Source organism: Acanthopagrus latus, chromosome 19 (assembly GCF_904848185.1).
Source record: "Acanthopagrus latus isolate v.2019 chromosome 19, fAcaLat1.1, whole genome shotgun sequence".
Lineage (NCBI taxonomy): Eukaryota > Metazoa > Chordata > Actinopteri > Spariformes > Sparidae > Acanthopagrus > Acanthopagrus latus.
Window position 1 is genome coordinate 16960747 of NC_051057.1, and position 24003 is coordinate 16984749.

The 24003-nt window shown below is 39.5% G+C and overlaps 1 protein-coding gene across 3 annotated transcripts in view; it reads left to right on the forward strand.

The window, feature by feature from the left end:
- The window catches only part of ptprn2 (protein tyrosine phosphatase receptor type N2), a 133162-nt gene extending 118195 nt beyond the window's left edge, over positions 1-14967 (forward strand). For 2 of the 3 annotated variants that reach the window (XM_037079640.1, XM_037079641.1), the window contains exons 16-21: positions 1295-1414; positions 3617-3783; positions 6518-6571; positions 7571-7635; positions 10298-10371; positions 12680-12751. In XM_037079640.1, coding sequence (XP_036935535.1) covers positions 1295-1414; positions 3617-3783; positions 6518-6571; positions 7571-7635; positions 10298-10371; positions 12680-12751 — 552 coding nt within the window. Of the gene's footprint in view, positions 1-1294; positions 1415-3616; positions 3784-6517; positions 6572-7570; positions 7636-10297; positions 10372-12679 lie in introns of all 3 variants that reach the window. The other variant, XM_037079639.1, reaches the window with a different exon arrangement.
- The last annotated feature ends 9036 nt before the right edge of the window (positions 14968-24003 follow it).

The following is a 24003-nucleotide window of genomic DNA, read 5'->3' on the forward strand; positions in this document are numbered from 1 at the left end:
CCTCCACTCCTCATTCCTCCATCCCTTCATCCTTCACTTCTCCATCCCTCTCTCCATCCCCAGCTATTACCTTAGCTCTGCTGGGCCCTGCTCTCCTGCTCGCTTCTGCTCAGTATTTAAAGACCAATAAAAAAAGGCAATCAGAGTTCACAGAGCAGCAACTTTTTGGTCTTCCTCCACACAAATGATGTGTGGTAGGTTTGGTTTTGGAGCCTAGAAAAACACTGACAAGCTTTTCCCGAGTTAACAATGTAAAATAAGAATGCACTCATTCCTCACTACCTACAAATATTTGCAACATCCCATGAGACTAATTGGATAATACTCCGTCAAATTATCACCATCTGGTTTCAAGAGAAGCCAAATCAGAGTTCACAAAGCAGCAATGTAGGTCTTCTTCTACACTGTGTATGAGATGTGTGTGTGTTTATTACATTGTAGGTGCACTATTTAATTTTGTGGCATAATTTTTAATCAGCAGACAAAAATCTTCGTTGACTGAATTTCATACTTGAACAAAATGAACAAACAAACTGACCTTAAAGGATTAAAGGACAACGCAATTTCATGCTGTTTTACTTTGTTTATATGTGGCGGACCCTGCCACTTATCTAGCTTCAAACAATAATCTGGGGACCTTGTTTTCCTCTGAGAACAGCTCATTTATTCAGGTACGGGAAAACATCAGCCCTCATTCCTCACTACCTACAAATATTTGCCAAATCTTACAAGTCTAAATGGATGATGTTCCCCCACATTATCACCTTGCCTAATCTCATCACATCTTGGCGCAGTTGGCACAGTTGGCGTGTAATGTGTCCACTGGGCTGGATCACAGAAGCTTGTGATTAGTGTATAGTCAAGGCCATTGTGTTTTTATAGCAATCATAAAAGCCGCATTTCCTCCTCATTTTGCTAATGGCTGCCATGGGCCTGTATTTATTTATTTTATTTTTTTTGTTACCAAGGACACATTAGATTGTGATAAGATGAAATGGAGCAGCACCTCAGTAGATGTTACGAGCTCCACTCAGACGACTGAGAGGGGGGCGGCGTGTGACGTAGCGTCCCACTGCTCCACCCAACATTTATCATTTGTCACACGCCAAGAGGTGACATTTATTCATACTTCCTGGACCAAGAAAAAGACAAATCAATTCTCCGCTAATAGAAGGTTGCCATGTGATGCCAATGTGCAATTTGCTGCTCCTAGTGGTACAGTTCAGCTACATGTTAGCACAGATGAGGGTTGTTGTCTGAGGGGATGTCTGACGTCGTCCCCTGTGGTGTGTAGATGGTGTGGGAGAGTGGCTGCGTCGTCATCGTCATGCTGACCCCGCTCTCTGAAAACGGGGTGAAGCAGTGTCATCACTACTGGCCTGACGAAGGATCCGATATCTACCACATCTACGAGGTATGTTAGCTAAAAGAAATCACACAGTAAAACACAGTTTCTTCCTTCAGTATGCCTAGACATGCAGATCCTTTAGGTTGTACTGAATTTTGTTTGTGGTGCTCACAGCATTTGCAAAATGACGTTTGAAAAATTCAACAGCGACCCGCCTCTCCAGAAAACACTGTCTATAATTTACAGACTTCTCTGTAAGGAGATTTCAATGAAAGTGAAATATTCCCTGTGAAAGATGTCGAGTAGGAAAGACATTGATTTTTACAAATGTAGCTCCATACTTTGAGCAGCACAAACAGAATGCATTCACTGCTAATTTGAGCGGGGTGTTGGCAGAAACCTCAGAGACTAATATCTCTGAACCTTTAATTTGACTGTTAAAAAAGAGATCTTTAACTGAGAAACATCTTAATACTTGATATTGATTATGAAAATTGATGCTTCTAACCAGAGTTGATTCTCAAAAGTATTGATAATTTGATACCATCTTTTGAAACGATACAATATCTGTATCCAACATTTGCCTTTTCTTAAGATTTTCCTCTATAACCTCATCTCACCAAACAAAAGATTCAGGTTTCCAAAGTCAAATTCAAGCACTTTTCAAGCTTTAGGCACCCGATTATTATTTCACTAATTTTTTCACTTCATCATACTAAATCGGATGTTATTGTGCAATAGATAACCCAAATGTTGTTCCATGATGGCATTCTACAGAAGGGTGACAAATGAAAGAAAAAATAAATCATGTTTCATACAAGTTTATTTCCATCTACCTGGCTGAGACAGTATATGGCAATGTAAACCAATCATTTAAATAAGAGATTTATTATGAAAGTAATGCACTTACAATTCCAAGCACTTACATGGTCAATCAGATTGAGGAGTCAGAAAAGTAGACCCTAAAAAGTTTGTATAAAAGCCCACACACTTTATTAAGTACAGTTATACCATTTAATGTGACCCAGAGCGACAGATCCACCGCAGATAGCTCTCTCACAGCGTCCATCAAAACTGAACTTTATTATCTCTGTCACCTAATGGATCAGCATTAGATTGTACAGTTGTCCCCTATAGTCACAGCTGAGTGTATCATTATCATCTGTTTAACTGCTCATAACAACGCTTCAGTTCTTTGCGTCTCTGTAGCATGAAGACTCATAATGAACGTATTGTTCTCACATTCTTTGGTATCCAAAGTAATTGCACCTCATTTCACCACACAGAGGTTAAAAAAGGAAGAATCTCTGAAAAGAACTTTTTTTTTTTTATCTCTGATTGCTCCATTTTAAACAAATGAAATAATTGTAATGGCAGCATTTGTTTAAAGACTCCATAGCTTTCATGTAACCTACAAAAAAAACAAGAGAAAATGTTCACATTGTTCCTCGAAGTTTCTTTCTGAACAAAGAGACTCAATAAATAATAAAACTGAACTCTATGCGTGACTAGAACCCGCAATGAGTACTGTGAGTGTGAAAATACGTTGTTTAGTAATGTTGGTGAACCAGCCAACATTTAGCGCAACATTTAATGCTAAAGCTTCCTCAGGATTGCAGATTGTTGGATAGTTTTCAACAGTGTTGTGTACAAATACTTTTGAAAGTAACTTACTATTTAACAAGATTACTGCCATTAAAAAGCAACATGTTATGTTCAACTGTTGCCTACTTAGAAAAGGAACTTGTTCTTGAGTACTTTTGCGTTATTAAAAATGAAAACCCCTTTGCGATTTAGTCGCAGCTAAAGATAATATGAAGAAAAATAAAACATAAGGAAAACAAATATAGTCTTACATCTACTTTCTTTATTAAACAGAAAAATGCAACCGTACATCTTCTGAAATCAGGTTACTCTTCAAGTTCCACCAAACAAAGACTGACTGAATTACCTTTTTAGCTCATAAATCACTTTATTCAGACTCAGCAGGAACAAAATAAAAATCACAAAAACTGTCTTGGTTTGTCTTTTCACAGTTCCAGCAATCACAAGCTGGTCCAGTCGAAATAAACCCGAAATAAATTCACTGCCTGTCTCTGCTTCTCAGCTAAATAACCGATTAGTTGTATTGCAAAACTAATGAGTTACGTTACTTAGTAATCTGAGTACTCTTACAACAACGTACAACCCACAACACTGGTCATTAATGCATTCCTAGTTATGATTGTTGCCATCAAAGAACCGAACACCGTCTTTTTCTATATGTAGGTCAACTTGGTGTCGGAGCACATCTGGTGCGAGGACTTCCTGGTGCGCAGCTTTTACCTGAAGAACCTGCAGACCAACGAGACCCGCACCGTCACCCAGTTCCACTTCCTGTCCTGGATGGACCGCGGCATCCCCAACTCGGCAAGGACCCTGTTGGACTTCCGCAGGTAGAGTGACGGATCCCGCAGATTGGCCTCAGACGCTGGAGCTCAGGCACTTTTACAACCGGCCTTTATCCTGAGCTTGTTCTTAATCATCTTCCCTTATACTCTGTATTCTGTCAGCGCCTCTCTGGTCCATCTCCCTTTTGCCCCTCCGTCTTTTGGTGTCCTAGAGAACGGTTGTTCTAATAAGGACTGTGTTTCTCTACTATCCCTTTCATCCTGGGCCTGTTTCCCTCACCTCCCTCCAGCACATGTGATGCAGCAAATTAACAGCCCCGCACTGCCTGGCTTGGCTTGGGAAGAAAAGAAAAGGAAAAAAAAAAGAAAGAAAAACTACCTAATTCAAACACCCAATTAAATGAGAGCTGTCTCACTAAAAACACGGGAGAGGGGGAAAGCTAGTGACTGAATAACCTCACTCTGTTCTCCATATAATGTGTTCTGGCAGAAGAGCAGCAACAGCTCCTCTGGGAGAACCCAGAGGGATAGGAAAAGCCCTCCAAATGAGAATAGATGCATCTGATTTGTGGATGGAAGTCTGTCCTTCTGGTTTGTAATGCAGATGAGAGAGCGAGGGGAAAAAAAAGGAGGATGTGCAGTGTTATCATGTCATCCTCTCCTGACAGAGTCGCTGCTGTTTTTTTTCCTTTTTCTTTTTTCAAATTAAACTGGGTGTAGCTCACAGTCAGTTCTATTTATTTATGATATCAGTGTGCAGGTTTGAGCTGTGTTTTCTGCTGTTAAGAACAACTAGATTGCCTTGATGTGACCCCATTATTGCTGCTGTAGGTTATTGGAGAATCTAAAGCTCTCTGATTGTTCAGAGGTCTCAGATCCACGCGACGTACTGCACACTCACGGTTTTCACGGTTTCGGCCAACTCGGTATTTTGCGGTTGCCAGTGTCATTTTTGTGATGTTGCAGCTAGTAATATGAGCCCAGTTGCATAGTCACAAAAGTGATCATTGGAAACTGTGTCTCCTCAGCCAGGCCTGTGCACAAACTGTCTTTCTCTCACTCCTGACTATCTGTCTCCCCTCTCCTCCTCTCACTGCTCCTTCCTCTGGCTTGCATGGGAACTCCAAACACTTCTGTATGCTCTTTATAACTAAGGACAGACTCTGTTTTTTCAGTATTGCCTCTACATTCATTCAGGAGTGGTGGACCACCACAGTGAGAACTTGACCACCGCAGCTAGATAAAGTGGGAACCTGAATATTATGATCAAAAGAAAAGCACAAACAAGCATTTGGCTTAGTGCCCTTTAACAATGATCAAATGTCTAAATATAAACGATAGCACTGCAATCACACGTACACAGAACAAATACCAAAATGTGCCCCCTGCCACCACTGCTACAAAACAGTAACAGAGGAAACGCTGCATATATTTACTTAAAATGTTAATTTAATGTCAATCAAACTCATTATTACACTGATATCTGGAGCAATTTTTTCACTTTACTGACAGCAAACAGTGAACACTCACTTTGACTTATAACCCACTTGTGATGTATTACATCAACTTTAACAGGGATTTAAATACTTTACTTAAAGCACCATATGGCCACTTACAGTAACTCATGATCACATTGTAATGCATTATAATAGTGATTATGATGTATTACAACTATAAGGATCGGTGTGATCCTTGAAATATTAGTGAGTGACGGAAATTATGAGGCACTGATATTTGACCTTATTACAAAATTCTTTATAGTGTGATACTGCTGTAATTAACTATAGGCACATTATAGCACATTAAAAGTGCTCATGTTTTTAATGCACCATAGAAATCAGCATCATAATAAGGGATGACTGTTGTTGTAAATCACTGTGAAAACTCATGAGGCCTCATTTTAAATGATGCCATGAAAAAAATGTTCTTATAATGCATTTTAAGTGTGTTGGTAGTCTCATAAAATGCATTATAAGTACATTCACTAAACATTATAAGGATGTAAATAATCTGTTACTGTATATTGCATTGTAAATATGTTTATTATCTGTTATAATGCACTGTATGTTCATTTTCTGTTATAGTGCATTATAGACAGGGCTTCATAGAAAGTGTTATAAATATGTTTGATTCAGTATATTTAGTAATATAATAAGCTACAACTCACTACTGTCACTATCAGTATAGCTGTAGTAGAGGTACTACTGTGCAAATTACACATCTGTTTATATCACAGAATGTCCTTGCACTGTGCATTATGTCATATTTATGGTTTTATTTACATGTCATTAATTGATAATAATTGGTGATTTTGATCAGTAACAAAGATGAGATAAGCGATGAGATATTCTGACATTCAATTTCCACGTTGAAAGGTGAAAAAAAAACGAGAGGGGGGAAAAATGGAAAAAAGACACTCTCGGTGTAGTCAGTTTCCATGGCAACGGCGAGGTGTGAAAAGGCTTGTTGGCCTTCACCGTGCCTGTGGTGTGTAACATTCATAATTGGCCGGGGTTAATGCGTCGGCGGGTCGGCAATCGCAGCATCACACCACCACATCCATCAGCCCCACATGTCACAATAATGCTGTTTGAAATGGCGCTCGGTTTATTTAGGTGGTGCCTCCTCGAATTAACGTGATTGATTGACAGGAGTGTTCATCTTCTAATTTCATCCTGACCGCAGCGAAGAAGTCTTTCATTATCATACGTCATTATTCAGTAAAAAAACTGCAGTCAAGCTCGCAATAACATCCTGTTTTCTCTTTTTTTTATTGCAGAAAGGTTAACAAGTGCTACCGGGGTCGATCTTGCCCGATAATCGTTCACTGCAGGCAAGTATAACAGTTTGAACCTTGTGACAGTGGCTGACCCTGCTGAATAGGGATAGTGATTGTTTGTGGTGGCCTGTGTGTCAAGGGGAGAGGCTGTTTGTTTTAAACCCCACTCAGTCCATTTACTAAACCCGGGTCCAGCGGAGCCGCTGTTTATTCCACTGGCTGTGTCTGTATGGAAATGCCAGAGACTCTTCCATTTCCCAGTTTGTCAAGTTAGTTAACTGGCCTTGATTGGTTTGTATTAAACACACAGGTATCTGTCTGGACACTTTTAATAGTCACATCCTGTTAAGTCATGCGTGGGGGCCATGCTGCCTCACTCTCCCTCTGAGGGAGCTGTACGGACTGAGTGTCTAGCAGTGGATTAATGAAGCAGTGGTGCTCAGGCCTGCACTCCTGTTTTATTGGCCTTGCCTTTATTAGAGAGATGTGCACGCCTTGTTTGCAATTAACATGCAGAGCCGTTGAATGGCCGGCGGGCACAAAGGGAGGCTTTTCATAAGACTATCTCTGGAGTAATGGAAAAGCAAGGCTCTCCAAAAGCTGTTCTCGAACCGCCCCTGGCCTCTCAACCTCTCCTCTGCTCCTGAGGTGCATTCATTTAAAAGCCTTTGTCCCCAGTGTGCCTCAGAAACCATTCCCCTCTCCCCAATAGCCGAGCAAGTCTCAAGACCACACATGCACTCGTGTGCAAAGGTTTAACACGGTCACATTTATTGGAACATCAAATATTCAAAACCCGTCAGGTATTTTTCATGAGCTTATTATTGATTTTTTTCCAATTTAAGTATTCTGTTTTATGTGTCTTAAGCAGGTGTGTATCTGTATGCATGGTTTGTGTTTACTGCACATTCTCTCAGCAGATGCAGATGTAAATGAGCAATTTGTTTCCTTATAAGAGAAACACTCTTGAGATTAAAGCATCACTCTGCCACCTTAATGATCTCCATCTCTCTCTCTCTCTCTCTTTCTCCCTCTCTGTCTGACTCTCTGCAGTGATGGAGCTGGCAGGAGTGGGACTTACATTCTGATTGACATGGTCCTCAATAGGATGGCTAAAGGTAATGATCAATGGCTTCCCTGGCAACGCTAAAGCCTCTCATTCTCCTCAGAGGGTCTTGGGGATGCATTAGAGGGTGACTTTTTTCTTGAGGCCTGGAGAGTTAGACACACGGAGGGAGCTGGAAGGAGTGGAGGGAGTGGAACAAAGAGAAAACAGACAGAGGGAAAATGAAAAAAAAAAAAAAGAAACCTGCGCCCACATTAGTAATTATCTATTTAAGCTGCCGTCACACCATATTGACCCGCAGCGCAACTGCGACATGAATTTAGATGGCACATGCATGGAAATGAAATGTTTAAAGGTGAAATACGGTGAAAATCAGAATTTGGAAATGTTTCACCGGTGGTTTGAATCAATATTTAATATTTAATGGGAACAACTGCTTTGATTTTATTATTATAGGACAACATTTACCCTTTATAGCATGTCCTGTTTTCTCCACATATGATTGGTGATACACACACCAATTAAACTGCCTGAAAGCTCCAGGATGATTGAAATCTGTTGCCCAGTTGCTTTATTTTCACTGATTTTGATCTGAGGAGTTTGCATTGTACAATGAAAAAAAACAGTCTTAAGAATGTGATATAAAACAACTGGGTGCGAAAAAGCTACCTGAACAGGATCTTTGTGGCTGTTTCATTGCATGCAAAATAGAAATAGTTTGGCAGTGCATTTGTTTCTAAATTGTAGAGCAAACTCTTGGTTGAAAAGTTGAAGAGAGTAAGCAGGATTAAAAAATAACTAGCATAAAATTTAAACTCCCCCTCTGGTAAGAAATCTGTTTTTCTTCTTGTTCCTACCGTTGAATGTTTGTAGAATGATGTATGAGCAGAGTTTGATGCCAGAAGGCTGTTTTCACATTCATCTGCTTTAAAGTGTAATGATTTTTTAGGAGGCGGAGCCACAAGCATGATATGTGACATCACAAATTGTTTGGAAGCCAATCCTGGTCAAACATTCAGCAAACACAAGCAATGTAAAAACCTGAGAATAGACTTTACAGAAAATAAACTGCGATATGACAAAATATAATAATTTCCTCCATTTGGAAATAATGAATCATTATATAATTCTTTGGTTGGGTTTGTTTTGTTTTTTTGAGAAACTGATCAAGAATGATTGATTTGTGGTTTGCTGTTTGTGGCAACAAACTCCAAAGTATTAGATGAACCTTTAATTGGTCTAAATTATGACATATCAGACAGATTTCTCTTGTAGATCCATCATGGAGAAAGCAAACTGTGTGAGTTTTCCTTTTGTATCAAGCAGCAAAAAAAAGAGTTAATTTCCCTGACATGACATCGCACATTCCCAAGTCAACACTGAAACGACGTATTGTGCAGCCCTAGTTCATTTATTCTGTAATTTCTAATTAGGGAGGTGCCATTTAAAGGATTTTAAAGCGGTAATTATACTTTAAACTGTGTCAGACACACGCTGTGGAGCGGATCTTTAACTTTTCCCAGTTTTACATGCGAGCACATTTGGATGCAGCCATCTATTGTTGCACTCTTCCAAAGGCTCCCTTTAAAGCACCCCATAGCTCAGCCTGCCCTCCGCCCTCCAACCTTTGACCTTCTACCCTTTACTCTCACTCACCCTGCATGCCCTCCTCCTGTGATCCCGTCCCGTCAGACCACGTTAGAGCGAACCTTCCCTTCACTGTCTGTAAAACAGTAATAAGACTGACCCGTCCTGATGGAGTTCATGTGGTTCAGTTCGTGACGAATGCGCCGTTGTCCGCGGTGATGAAAGGTGCCACCCGGTCTCTTTTTAACCTTTTGTTTCCTGCTCCAGAATCGAACTTATAAAATGAACATAATCTCACTCTCCAAAGCTTTTTTTTTTTCCTTCTTCTTTTGCTAGAAGAGCCTCTCTTCAGCTTTACTTTGGAATCCAGCCCTTCTGAGACATGAAAGTCTTGTCGGAGCACTGGAGTACTTTGAGTACTAAGTCCAGCTGCATTAAATCCCTCTTTTTCAGTCTCTCTCCCCCACACACTTACATACATTTTCTCTTTTTTTGCTTCCTTTCTCTGCCTCACTTTAAAAAAAAAAAAAAAAAACATCCTGAGGGTTCAGGGGCTCCCTGGTTTTCTCCCTCCATCTCCAATGAGCTGCTTGAAATCCATAAATCTGAAAGTAGAATAAGATTTCCAGATTAACATCACACACTCTCGAAAGCCAAAACAGATTTAATTCAACGGCAGCTGATCACTGTTGAAGGCGAGCAACTGTTGCATAAGTTAATCATCAGTATGGCTGCTGCAATGGCTATAAATCATTTTAATTAGAGTTTGTTGGTTCGCACACACACATGCACACACACTCAGATATTGTTGTATCAAAAAGCCCTCTGCAGACTTTATGGTTGGATATAATCTAAAACAATTTTTGAACGAGATTCTCAGAGAGAAGCTAGTGCTTAGTGTTTTTTGAATGCATTATTGCACATTTCCCAGACCCCCGAAAAATATCCTCTTGCATATTTTATCGAGAAACAGTCTGTGGCTCTCGTCCAAGTCTTTCGAGGGATGAATGTAATAATTTTCAATCGCTGCGCTGTTCCAAAGGGAGCCCAGTATAAAGAGAGATTGACAGATGTGAGCTGGATTACTCCGCTGCTTTGAACTCAGTCCAATTTTCGGTCTGTTGCAGGTGCTAAAGAGATTGATATTGCCGCTACCCTGGAGCACTTGAGAGACCAGAGAGCTGGCATGGTCCAGACAAAGGTAAGGTTCCCCCAGCTTTGAGTTAGAGAGGTGGGGGGAGGAGGAGGAGGAGGAGGACGAGGAGAGGGGAGCAGGGAGGGAGGGAGGAGGAGGGGTTGCAGTCATTCAAAAGACGATTGTCTTCTTCATGTGCACAGGATCGGGGGAAATGATGTGGTAATTGATAACTGCTTCAGGATTAGAAAAACATTGTCTTGGAAGATAATAACTCACTGTTTCACGTTTATCACAAGACACAGAGAAGCTGACCAAGATCTTCTATTACAGGAACAATCTCTGACACTGAGGCATTTCAAGATGTTCTCTTTATTTCTGTCACTGAAACAAACCTTATAAACATACTTGTTTTAAATCCTGGACTGTTCAACTCATAACTTTGATATTTACAATATTAATGAGGTAATGATGCAAACTCAGAAATATGTATCTTTTCCATAGCTGAATAAACAAGCTGATCTCAGAGGAAAGTAAGGTCCCCAGAACACTGTCTGAAGCTAGAAAGGTGGCAGGGTCCGCCTCATATAGACAGCATAAAACAGCATGAAATTGTGTTGTCCTTTAAGGTCAGTCTGTTTATTCAGTTTATTCAGTCATGTAAAGAAAGAGTTTGTCAGTTAGTTTGTTTAGGCATAAAAAAGTCAGTCAATGAAGATCTTTGTCTCCAGATTAAAATGTCTTCCCTCAAAATCTACATACTGCACCTTTAAGTAGATGTGAAATAAAGGGTTCTTTTGATCACTTACCCAATTTGAGGTCTTCAAATGCCTCATTTTATCTGACTTACAGTCCATAACTAAAATATTTTTTTAATAATAATGATATTTAAACCAGAAAAGCTGCAAATCCTCACATTTGAGAAGCTGGGACAAGCTCATATTTTGCACATTTGTTCCAAAAATGACTGAAAAAGTTTATCAGATACCACATATCTTGTTGAAAATTGTCTTTGCCTTTTTATTTCTTGTTCGTCTTTATACATTTTACCTGCCCGGAATGGTACATTTTATGCAATTCTTTAGTCTCACAAGTTGATATCACAACAGGTAATCTGTGGAAATAGTTCAGTGTGTGTCATTCACTCAGGCAAATAAAAGGTAGGATGTCTCTTTTTCCTCTCCCTTGTAATTGGAAGGAATAATAGTAATAACAATAACAATGATAAACCTTATGCAGCAGTGGGTAATAATATTTATGGATGTTGCTTGCTAACAGACTCCAGTTCCTCAATGCTTCATTAATGCTGAAAAGCTTTCCAAACACTCCCTCTTCTTCTCTTTCTGACAAGTCTAAGTGAAATTATATTGGGAGTATTGTTGATTCCACTTTGTGGCTCCACGCTGCGTCTGCACAGAAATTAGGTCGTAATGAGGTATGAAATTTAGAGTTTGGGTTTCAAGGCTTGGACAACCAATTATCTTTTTTTCTTCCTGATGTCGCCACTTTATTTTTTGGAGGGAACGTTTATTTCTCTTCTTTTTCTAGTTACTCCTTTTGACAGACATCAACATGCAATAATTACAGCATGTGTGACCAGTTTTATTTCTCACTTGAGTGTCCGTCCTTCGTCTGTCGAGCAGAGATTGATCTCCCCCCAGTGGTGTAAATGTGAACAACGCTGCTCATTCAAGACCTGCTTTGAAAAGTATCTTTTTTAACACAGAACTTTGGGATTAGATACTCCGCGGTGAGGATATAGACGGCTGTGCTTACATATATTTCTGACCCAATCACAACACCAGAACAAATAAAAATAGAAACCTAATCACTCCACATAATCTCCACTGCAAAGGGAGCAGCACAGCCACCAGTGACTCCTCCGTATTGATTTAGCCTATCCTCAGGCCAGACTATGGCAGGCTATGTGTTGACACATCTAAAGGCTGCTCCTTCCAAACTCCTACGTACCTTTTCTCTGTGAGAGGACCCCGTGGCCTGCAGCCTGGGGAGAGGAGAGGAATATAAAAATCACCAGGTCCGTGGGGCAAACATCAATCAGCCCCTTTTGTGCTCCTCTGGGAAAAACTATGAGTCAGATTCACAAACACAGGCACACACACAGAGCCGAGAGACAGCTTGACTCAAAAGCTTTATTTTAAGACACACCTGGCCAGATCGATGGCGGCACCGGGTGCTCGTGCACTCAGAGAGTGGTTCACCTTCACCTCCAGTCTGTGGTCAGGCACATCCAGCGTAGGGTCAGCTGCCAATCATTCTGAAATGCTTTTCCTGAGCTGTTACACACTAAAACTTCCCTTCCCTTCCTCTTCTCCCTGCATCTGTGCCTCCTCCACCTCCTCCTCCTCCTCAGGAGCAGTTTGAGTTTGCGCTGACAGCCGTGGCAGAGGAGGTGAACGCCATCCTGAAAGCGCTTCCTCAGTGAAGGCACCGCATCCCCCACCTTCTTCTTCTCCTCGCTCGCTGAGCACCGGTTTCCTCTGCCCACTCAAGACTGACATCTCTCTCTGCCCTTCCTTCTCCTCGCTCTGTTTCTCTTCTTCTGTCTCTGCCTCCTCTTCACCTCTATATATACTGTATACTTGTGAATGTCGTGCCAGATATCTGACCTGGATCCATATTCGCAAAGATCTCGCCTCAGAGTACGACTGTTGATCTGGGATCTGTGTCGTGTTTTTTTTTTTGTTTGTTTGTTTGGTTTTTTTAAAGCGATTCGGGAGAGAGAGCGGACCAGCGGGATCTGATCTGATCTGTTGTGAGACCTCAGATCAGCCCTCCTACTGTGAGACTGTTTTGGCGATATGAACCCTGGTCCTCTATAACTGTGATGTTGTACCTGAACATACCGTTTTAGTGCCACTGAAGAGCTGTTTACGTGATGTCAAGTGAAGGTTTTTGTTCCAAAATTAGCTATCTGCCGTTAAAATATAATACAGATGCTTTGAATAACGAGTTTAAAACAAACTATAGTAGGGCTGCAACTAAGGATTATTTTCATTATTGATTGATATGCAGATTGTGTAGTATGAAACAAAAAAAAATAGTACAAAATTAAATGCTTGGAAGCCATAATCTGCCCTTTTCTGATTAACTGTATAGAATCTTAAAACAGTCTATTTTATGGCATGTATGACTAAGAAAAACATCAAATTTTCGTATTTGAGAGGCTTGAACCAGAAAATATTTGGCATTATTTGCAAAAATGTAATTGTTTGTGGCCAAGGAAGTTTCTTCAGTGTGCTTTTGGAGTATAAATCCTAAATAATATTAAATTTTCTATCATATATGACCAAATAAAACATGAAATTGGAAGTTGAGTGGCTAGAATCAGTGAATATTTCAGGTTTTTGCTTGAAAAATTGCAAACGGTTAATTGAATATCAAAATTGTTGCCAGTTCATTTCTTCAGTCTGCCTATTTTTTATGATTACAGTCTAAAATCAGTGAAAGAATTTTCTTTCTTTTTTTATTTTTTATTTTATGGCATCATTTGCAAAGAAAAACAGCAAATTGTCATATTCGAGAGGCTGGAACCAAAGAATCTTTGGTAATTTTCCTTAGGAAATGGCGAACAATTGATTGAATAACTAAATTGTTGCCAATTAAAAACTCAGTCTGCTTATTGTTGCTGATTAACAGTATAAAATCTTAAAAATAAATAAATGAATAAACAGGATATTTCAGTGTTTTGCTTGAAAAATGACACAAACGATTAATTGAATAGTAAAGTAATCACCAGTTAATTGTCTTCAATCTGCTTTATCTGATCAACAGTCTAAAATAAGAAAAAAATAAAATCCATCTTACTGTCATGTCAAAAACAACATTTTATCATATTTTAGAGGCTTAAACCAGAGAATATTTGGCGTTTTCTCACTTGCAAACATCACAAACGATTAATTAATTTCTTTGCTGATCGATTAACCGACTAACTGTTGCAGCTCTCAACTATAGCACTTTTATAGATCACAAATAAAAGAGATAATATGTAAAGTAAAGTGAGTCCTTGCCTGTAAAAAAAAATAATCACAATATTGTACAGATTATAGCATTTTTGGAAATAAAAACCCCCTCACATGTTTTTCTTCTCCTCTGTGATCTAAATCGAACACTATATACTCAGCAGCATCACATGTTCAAGTGTGTATGGTTGTGTGTGTGTGTGTGTGTATTGTTGTATTTTGGGTCCGGACATCTCACTCCTGTATTAAAACCCGCGGATGTTCTGGTACTTTTAAAAAAAAAAAAAGCCTCACAGGTCATGATTTTTTGCAACATATCAGGTGTTTTTTAATTCCTCATTGCATCGATCTGTTTTGTTACACCAACAACTCCGTTAATATTAAATGTAATAGAAATAAAACCGACTGAGATCGTTCCTATGTATATCGATAGTAAACAATATATTTAAGCAGAACTTATATTGGGATTGTTGCTAAATCTGTTCGTCCCTCCATCACTGGTATATTGTGATATTTTGTGCAACATGACAGATTATTTCCCTCAATAGAGACGATGAATGACTTTATGAATCCCTCCATAGTGCTATATGAAATGTATACTGAGAGCCTCAATGAGAACTATATATTTTGTGTGAAAAGTAACATTCAGGTTGATAATAAATCCGAACAGAATACACTGCTTTGCTGTCTGGTGTTTAATGTTGTTTCACATATATATACACACACACACACATAAGCGAGCGCACAAACAGGCCGAATGGCATTTGATTGAATGGTAGCCTTAGTAAAGTCACAAAGAAAAGATGTATCACGCTCCCTGGGGGTTTGTGTCTGGGAGAGACTCGCAGGTTTGCACAGATGAAATGTTTGGTTCAGCGGCTCTGTCAGAGGAGAAAGTGGCTGGGATTTAAAATGAAATCAGTCATGTATTACAGCCACCGAGGTCCTCTCGCAATATTACAGCAGCAGCAGCAGCCAAGGAGGAGGCTCGGTCGCTCCAAAAGTCCAATTTTATCAATATTTACTGAAGGATGTAACTTTTAACTTGCCGGTGTTGGAGGGTTATTGCTTATTTGAGTTTTGTTTTTCTTTGTTTTCTTTGTTTCAGCTTACCGATTGATTCATTGTTTTGTCGGTAACTTTTTAGGCAGAGGTTTGTGACCTATTTTAAAAAATGGCTTAAAAACAGGTCCCTCTCTAGTGATGATTAAATCCTCTGTAGTGTTATGTCAAACATTTTGTAATGTTTTTGACAATGAAGGAGATTTTCCCAGTTCATAAATGACCAAAAAATGGTTTTCATCCTGCAAAATACCACTGTGACAGTCGCTGTCTTAAAGTGAGGACTTTCAGCAATGATTGGAAATGTTATGATGTGTTGAATGTAACTAAGTACATTTACTCAAGTGCAATTTTCTGCACTACAATTTGAGGGCAAATATTTTACCATTGCTCCACTAGATTAATTTTAATAACTTTAGTTACTAGTTACTTTTATCAGAGCCAAAGCAGCACATTTTTTAATTCATGTATTTTATCGGGAATTGAATTAAATCCTATCAGATCCAATAATCATTCGACTTATAATACACAGTGTATACAGCCATGTAAATGTATGTATGATGTTACTTTTACTTATATTTTCAATTCATACCCAAGCACTATTTATATGTGTGACTTTGACTTTGACCAAAGTCACACTTAAGAGTCAGGGAGGTGGTTTAGTTTCTCATCACGTGACGTAATTATGAAGTTTTAGTATTTCAATAAAATACTGAATAGATGTTTATAGGACATGTTTACTGCATTTAAGTGAAGTACTTTGTGATTGTCTTCATGAATGGACAGGCAATAACTTTTCTATCTTTATGGTTGAACAAGTTTAACAACACACATGTAAAGTAGGGTAGTATGTCTGTCTTACCCTTTTTAACTGCATAGGTGATGTATCTTAAGAAATTAAATGGTTAAACTAGAAACTAGCATAATCCACAATCAATCCCGATAGCCCTCAATCACTCTCACTACATTTTAAAGCAAAAATGCTGAAAAATGCTTGCAAGGTCCAGAAAGTGAGGTAATAATCCTGGATCTTTCCCTTTATTGAGATCCACACCAAAAGTGAGTAGGTTCTTTTCTGGGCCGAGACACATCCTCCATCTAAGTCTCATGAAAATCTGATCAGTAGAGTTTGTGTAATCCTGCTGATAAACTAACCAACCAACAAACAAACATGGGTTAATAATCTATACATAAATGTTTTACAAACAAGTTACAATCCACTCAAATGTGATAGTTGGGAAAAAATACTATCAAATTGTGTTTATCCTGTCACATGCTATTACAAACTTGAAGTTGCAAACCCAAAGATTAGTAAACAAGGAGGAATGGATCTCACTAATGATAAATATTGATATGTCATGTAGAGCACAGAGATGCTGAAGAGGATAAACACCAGCCAAAGGCTTGTTGCACAACCTGGCAACCCAGCTGTTGTTCTCATAAATGGTTTATAACTGATCTATAAAGCATCATGAATTACTCCATAAAGTGTGTATAAAGGCTGCCTAATCCTAATCCTGACACTGAAAGTATCCTGATACAACCACAGATCAGCAGTAAAACTTTCACTCACTGAAGGTAAAATCCACTTTCACACCAAACATAAAGAGGATTCTGTTACCAGAGGATGAAGTGAAGAGCACATGCTTTACAGCATCTATAGACACTATATAATTTCCTACCTTTCACTGCTGTGTGTGTGTGTGTGTGTGCGCTTCACATGTGAACTCACATTAATGTGTGTGCTGCCCGTTGACATGTCCCTCCCTCCCCTGACAGTTCTAATAGCCGGGAATGAGGCTTCATGCACTTCCTGAGGCCTCATTTGCATATGATTTTTGCTGATGAGCTGCCACCGCTAACCAGCAACACCAAACCAAAGCCCTATTAATATTCTCCCATTCAGGTTGTAAAGCACACAAACCTAATCAGCTTAGAAATTACTGTATGGAAACCATAATTACGCATGTTTAATTGCTTATCATCTGATGGGTACAAGTTTATTAGAAAATGTATTCATGGTAATTGCTTCCTGAGGTATCTGGTGTGCTACAATACCATGTGATATCCTGTCAGCTCCCATTTGGGAGGATTAATGCGCGCCGCAAAAAAGTCACAAAATTAGATACTGCGTATTGACTCTTCGGATGCTCGGTTTAACTCAAAGTGATTTTTAATTTAGGGATTTCTAAATTACTGCTTAAGCTCGGATAAGTCTTTGGAGTGAGATCCGTCAAAATTCAGCATATCTAACTGCTGTCGAGGAGCTCTGGTGTATCACAGGGATATAAATGGCCGTAAAGTAGGAGAAAAAATGCCTGTGAAATCTCGGTGCCACCAGAAAATACTCCTCAAACCCCCCCACCGCCTGGCATCATGGAGACTGTGGACTTCTACAACCAAAAAAAGAAAAAAAGCGGTAAAAATCAGCGGGAACACAAGAAAGTGAAAAGTCACATGCATGAAATGAGGAAACACAATCTTTTTGAAGTGAAGCCATCTCAAAGCCGATGAATCATTCAGTCCTGAAACAAGCAGATTAAAAGACACACAGTGAAGGTTCCTCGGAGGGGCCTCCACACACCGCCAAGAACGTCGAGTGGGCCTTTTCAGCCGTGGACCTCAGCGAGTCTTACAGCTCCTGCCCACTCTTTGATGATCTCTCTATGGTTTATTGTAATCACTGTTGGCTCTCAGTTCTTCTGACACACTTGTAAATTCATGCAGCCTAAAAAAAGGGGGGGGGGATGCATCGACCAGCCAGGAGTTTCTCTATGGATAACTCCGTCTTTCATTAGAGCGGTGATTCAAGTGAAGCAGCTCGGCTAATTAAAGAAAAATAGAAATTATGATTTGATAAGAAAACACATTCTCATATTTGAAGATGAGATAATAAATATGCAAAAAGGGATTACAAAATGGTTCGAGGCTACTTTATTAGGGAATTTATAATCACCGACTGGATTCAGTTCTGTTTCTTCTGGTTAAGTTTTCAGTTTAGTTTGGTACAAACCCTGTGCTTATTCTCCAGTTAGGTTGAGCATGAAAGCAATTTGGTCAGTGTTGGAAGACATTGTGTTTTAGCTTAAAATACCTTTTTTTTTTCACCGCAAATATAGCTGGAAATTGTCCATCGGGCTTTTTAAAAACATCTAGTGGTTTCAAGCTTACAGTTGTTTAAACATTCTCGAAACTGTGGTCACTGTCTTGGCAACACAGTCTCCTTTCCACCTCCCAATGTGAACGTCATAAACTTTTAAATTGAAAGCGATTCGACATGTTTTGAGGAAATGACAATGACGTACGAATGACATATACAGACGTGAACGCGTCAGTGGTTTGCAGAAACATTAAACCTTTGGACCAACTTAAAAATACATGATTTTTATTTGAAATCTATTTTCAGAAAAAGCTTAAAGAAGCTTTGATCAATATTGTATATTAACAACAGGTCATGTATCTTCTTGTATGATAACCCAGTTGCTTGGACTGATGACTTCACAGGGATTTATTACCTGGCTCTGCAGTTTCCATCAGCATGGTGGGTTAGCACTTTTATTTTTTTAGCATCTTTCAAGTCAATGATTTAGTTTCATATGTCACAACTTCGCTCTTCTACATTCTGAACATAATGCTGCATTCAGGTGCTCCTCGGATGGTCTCACTTCCCCAAGTTTGAAAGTGGTTCTGCTGATGTCGATGTGTTGGAGGCAACATGGACTCTGAAAAGAGGCTGTTTTGCATTTTGTGGCTCCGAACAGTTACAACCTAAAAATAACAATTTTAAGATCACATGTCAGCCAAAACTTGATATGCATTACATGACTTTGATAAAAGTTTCTTGCCATCAAGTGTTTACTCTCGTCCAGCGTGTTTCAGCATCTTGTGAAATCAACTCGGCAACTTTCAGAGTTGTTTCCCCAACTGGATCTTTTTCTCTATTTATTCTGACACAACATGAACGAACAGATAGTTTCTAGATAGAGCCGCCTGCTGCTTCTGCAATAAGCTCTAAAAAACAGAAATGGAACATATTGGATTTACACTTGTCAGGTTGGCCAAAAACTCAGTTTCCACTGACTGCTAACATTGCTGCTAATGTTGCTTCATTTCTGCTGCCATGAAAGGTACTGATAATAAGCATTTGCAGTTTTACTTTTTTTTTTTTTTAAATTCTGACTTTTATACAATGGGAGGACCGGTAACGTTTGCTCGTGAGTCGTTAAGTTGTTGAGTAAAGTTAAAGTGAGTGTAAACGTACTGAAAAACGAATTAATACCTCCTCCACAACTTGTCAAGAAAAAAGTGGAAAAAGAGCTTAAACAACTACAGTCGATGTGTTCATGATGGGCCTGGCTTCACAGGTACATGGATCTTCCACGGTCGCTGCGTTTTCTTGAATGATTTCATGAAGTCGTGGAGGGAGTAGCCTCCTCGAGCCGCCTCTCGGGGCTGTGGAGGTACAGTGTGCCGGGAATAAAAGGTTTGCTAACCACTGCATTAGATATACTTCAGTTGACTTGCAGTCAAATGCTGTTATTAGTATTTGGTCTAATAGTCTCGCGGGTGAAATATCCACTTAAAAACATTGTGGACAAGTCAACGAAAATAATTGATTTTGCTATTAAACCATGTCCCATTGAATTATGGGGGAAACTCGACTGCAGCTTTAATCAGATCTACTTGGTTGCTTAAAAAGTAATTGCTGAGTGCATAAAAAAAATAAAAAAAACTCACTTAACTTTAGGATACGGAGCCAAGTCTGAGAGTCGCTTTAGCTTTTTTCAGTCGGGGAAAAAAAAAAAAAAACACCTGTTGATCATTCAACTTTGTGAATGATAACACACAACATGCTGACAAACATGTCATTTCCCCAGGGAGAGGGCTGGGAGATCCCAGAGTGTTGTTTGCTTGTTGGAAAAACTGTCTGGGACGCTTTCCAGGATTTTCCCAAAGAGAAAAGCCGTGTTTTTCTTTGCTGATGTTGTTGGGAGTGAATGGAGAGCAGATTGTAGAGGCTGTGTCTCTCATGTCTGTCCAAGGCCTTGATACCTTTGATCTTCTTAGGAAACAAACAAGCTTTTAAACTTGGCACTCCTGGAGCTGGTATCTCCCTTCTTCTGTCTCTGTTCATCAAAACGCTGATCCTGAGAAAATTGATCTTCGCCTGAATAGTTATGCATGCACATGCTTATGCAATGATCTGTGATTTAAAATGTGGAGCGAGCATAGCTAAGATAAAATAAAAACTGATGTTTTTTTTTTTTCTTACCAGATCTTAACGCATCACAACAGCATGTAGCTTTGGGATAAATATTTGCAAAAGCCTGTGTGGTTTTTTTTGGTTTTTTTCCCCCTTATCTTTGAAAAAACTACTGCACACACAAACAAAACAGTTTTAATCAGCTACAAACAATGTTTCAAGCATTGGAATTTGCATCTCCAAGTAACATTTGTTTTGCTTCTTTTTTTTTTCTTTTTTTTTTTTACAAAGAATCAAACGAAGATTAGAACAACATGGAAGCAGTTTTAAGTGAGGAGAGGTTCCCGCTCTGGTTCATCACATTTGATCCTCTTCAGAAACCCGCTGCGCCAACCGTTCATTAACTCCAGACTCAGCCTAGTTTTTACATAAATGTTTACCAAGTGGAGGTTACTGAAACAAAGAGCGGATACACTACTAAACCAACAAAACTCCAGTTTACATTAAGCACAAAACACAATATAGTTCAAACTACAAAACATTAAGCTGATAACATTAAATGATCTAAACGTTCTGTGAGCCTGACTTACACCATCTTCATCCCTCTTGCTCATAACTACATGACAAGTCTACTGCCAACTCTGAAACATGAAGTGATGAATACAGTATGAACACAGCAGATCAAAACTACAATTACAAATGAGTGGCAGTTAACTTGAATATTGCATTTGGCTTCTGGAGAATCATATTTTTTTCTGTCTGTCTGTTTTTTCTCATGTAATCGATTGCTTTTGACTGAACGGTGCTACAAATGTTTCCAGCTACCGATTTACACTTTTCTGTTTGGTGTTTTACCAGCTAAGAAAATTATACATTGCATCCGTATATAGTTAGCCACTAGTTTGAAACAAGCTTATAGTTACTATAAATGTGCATACTGAAGGATTTAGCGGATGAAGCCCAGCAGATCTCCCAGGAGAAACACACAACTTACTCAGTGGAAACAAGCTGAAAAAGCCGAAAGTTGGCTGTAAAAATGTGTGTAAATGTTGTTGTATATGTATGAACTTTAACCATTTCAGAAAAAACTCTACCTTGTCATTTTTACCTCTTAAGGAATTTCAACAAAACCAGCTGATGAGGAATGAATGAACTAATGAAAGAAAATCAAAGTTAAGTAATTGCATGTACCGAACTGACCCAGTATAGGAGACACAAGCCCAAAAAACTTCAAGGTGCGAATATCGATATCTGTAAGTTGTCACAACTTTTCAGAAAATCAAGCCGCGAGTCGCTTCTAATAAGCAGGCTTGGCCACGCTGATGCAGCCCACCCCGGGTGTAGAACTACAGGGTCAGATGTAAAATTGGGTGTCGCTTCCTTCATGGGATTTACGGTCCGGTCATGACAGTTGACAAGGTTCTGCAAAAGGCTCTGGATTGTTAGCGGCTGAAGGTGAAAAGTCGCAGCGAGGGCCAACATCTGGCCGAGCATTAAAGGGCTAAGCCTTCAATCAGGAAACAAATCTCCTCTCATTACTCCCCCCACCCATCCCACCCCCCCGGCTTCCTCCCCTCTGGTTATTAATGGGCGCACAGCAGCCACAATGACATTTTGTACTGTTTCATCCCTGTCCCATCATGCATCTGGGGATACCCTGGCATTTGGCGGCGGTGTTCTCATCAGTGTCTGCGGCGCGTGCTGACCAGCGCGACTTCAATCCTGCTCACTGTCACTCATCATAAGTGAGTTTATCAACACACATCTAATCGCCGCACACCGCAGGGACCTTAACCATTTGCATACTAAGATTGCTTTCTTTTGCTCGGCTAAGAACGCACCTCCTTTGCATAATTATTAATGATAAAGAGACGGTGAACAAATGTGTCAGGAGGTATTAGCATCACGTATAGAACTAGATTCTAAAGGATACGTTTAGTGACGTGCCCGAGAGGAGAGATGAGGCCAAAGGGTAGCGGAGAGGAGAGCAGCACTGTCAAGGGATGCACTTTTGCGCGAAGGGAAGGGGTTAATTAAAGGGTCGCGGATGGGGAATATGGAGAAGTTTGATATTTTTGGGGGAGTTGCAGATCCTTGTTTAAGCAGGAAGCCCCTTTGAGATCGAGGGTGTCGAAAAAAGGCGAAACAGCTGCGGACAAGAAATGCAAAAGAATAACCAAAACAAGGCACAAAGGACTTAAGTGTGGCGGCAGAGCAGCAGGATGCGGGATGACGAGCCGAGGCCCGAAATATAACATATAATTACATCAAAGAAAATATTGCTCCAGTCGAAGGAGAAGCCACAGCGGTGAGCAACAACACAAGATGTTTACGTACAGCAGAGTCACTGTAGCTGCTCGTTTCAGGATTTCTGCTGTGTGCCATTAAAGCAGCAGGCCCATATTGTCTGTCATCTGTTGTCGGTAATTACCACTTTTTACACTGTCTTACCCTCTGTGGATAATGTTCAGCGTCTATACGAGAAGTGTTTTCGTGTGAATAGTTTTAACTGGTCGGCGCTTTATATGAAACAGCTGCACTGTTTGTTTGTTTTTTTTTTGTTTTTTTACAGGACAGGAATAAATAAGTCATACACACTATGGTTCAGTTGGGGGTTGAGACGCCCTCCCCGCGCTCTCCGTTAAACACAGGCCCGTGTTCCCTCTGCGCAGTATAATGGCATGATATTAAAAATGCCCACGGCGATTGTTAAGTCACACCGGCACATTTGCACCACGACGGATGACCTTTTGTGAATCCTAATGAGGCTTTTTCATGACTTTGAAAAGCAAAACAAACTGTAGCATGTAGAATAATAGCCGCCGCGTGAAAGAGTCGCCACGGTTAAGTGCTTTTGTGTGCAGCAGGAAAATTAAATCACAGCTTTCTGTGTCGCATTTAGTCGCACAGACAGCTACGATCTTCGTTTTTACTCTTTTATGACTCCAAAATAAATGCTTCATCACAAACCCTCAGTATGTCAGGATTGTTGGAGTTGGTGTTGTCATATTTGTACAGATGAAAATGAATCATCGTGCTCCATCGTGAGTGAGAAATAAAAACAATTGTAAAAAAAGAGTTGTTAGCTAGTTTGCAGACTTCCATCCTCACACTCTGACGTATCATCTGTTTTTTCTACGGAAGTTGTAACAACTAGAGGGAGTAAATACTATGGCTGTAAGGGTCGAAACACATTTCACAAAATGCAACAATATTTAACAAAACATTTGTTAAAAACCACATCAAATCAACAACAACAACAACACAACAACATTTCATTTAAAAAAATCTCACACAACATTACAGTATTTCACAAAACAAAACATTTAATTTAAAAAAAATCTGAATTCATATTTCGTGAAACAAAACACAACATTTCACAAAAACAAGATTTCCGAAAAATAAAAACATTTCACAAAACACAACAACATTTAACAAAACACAACAACA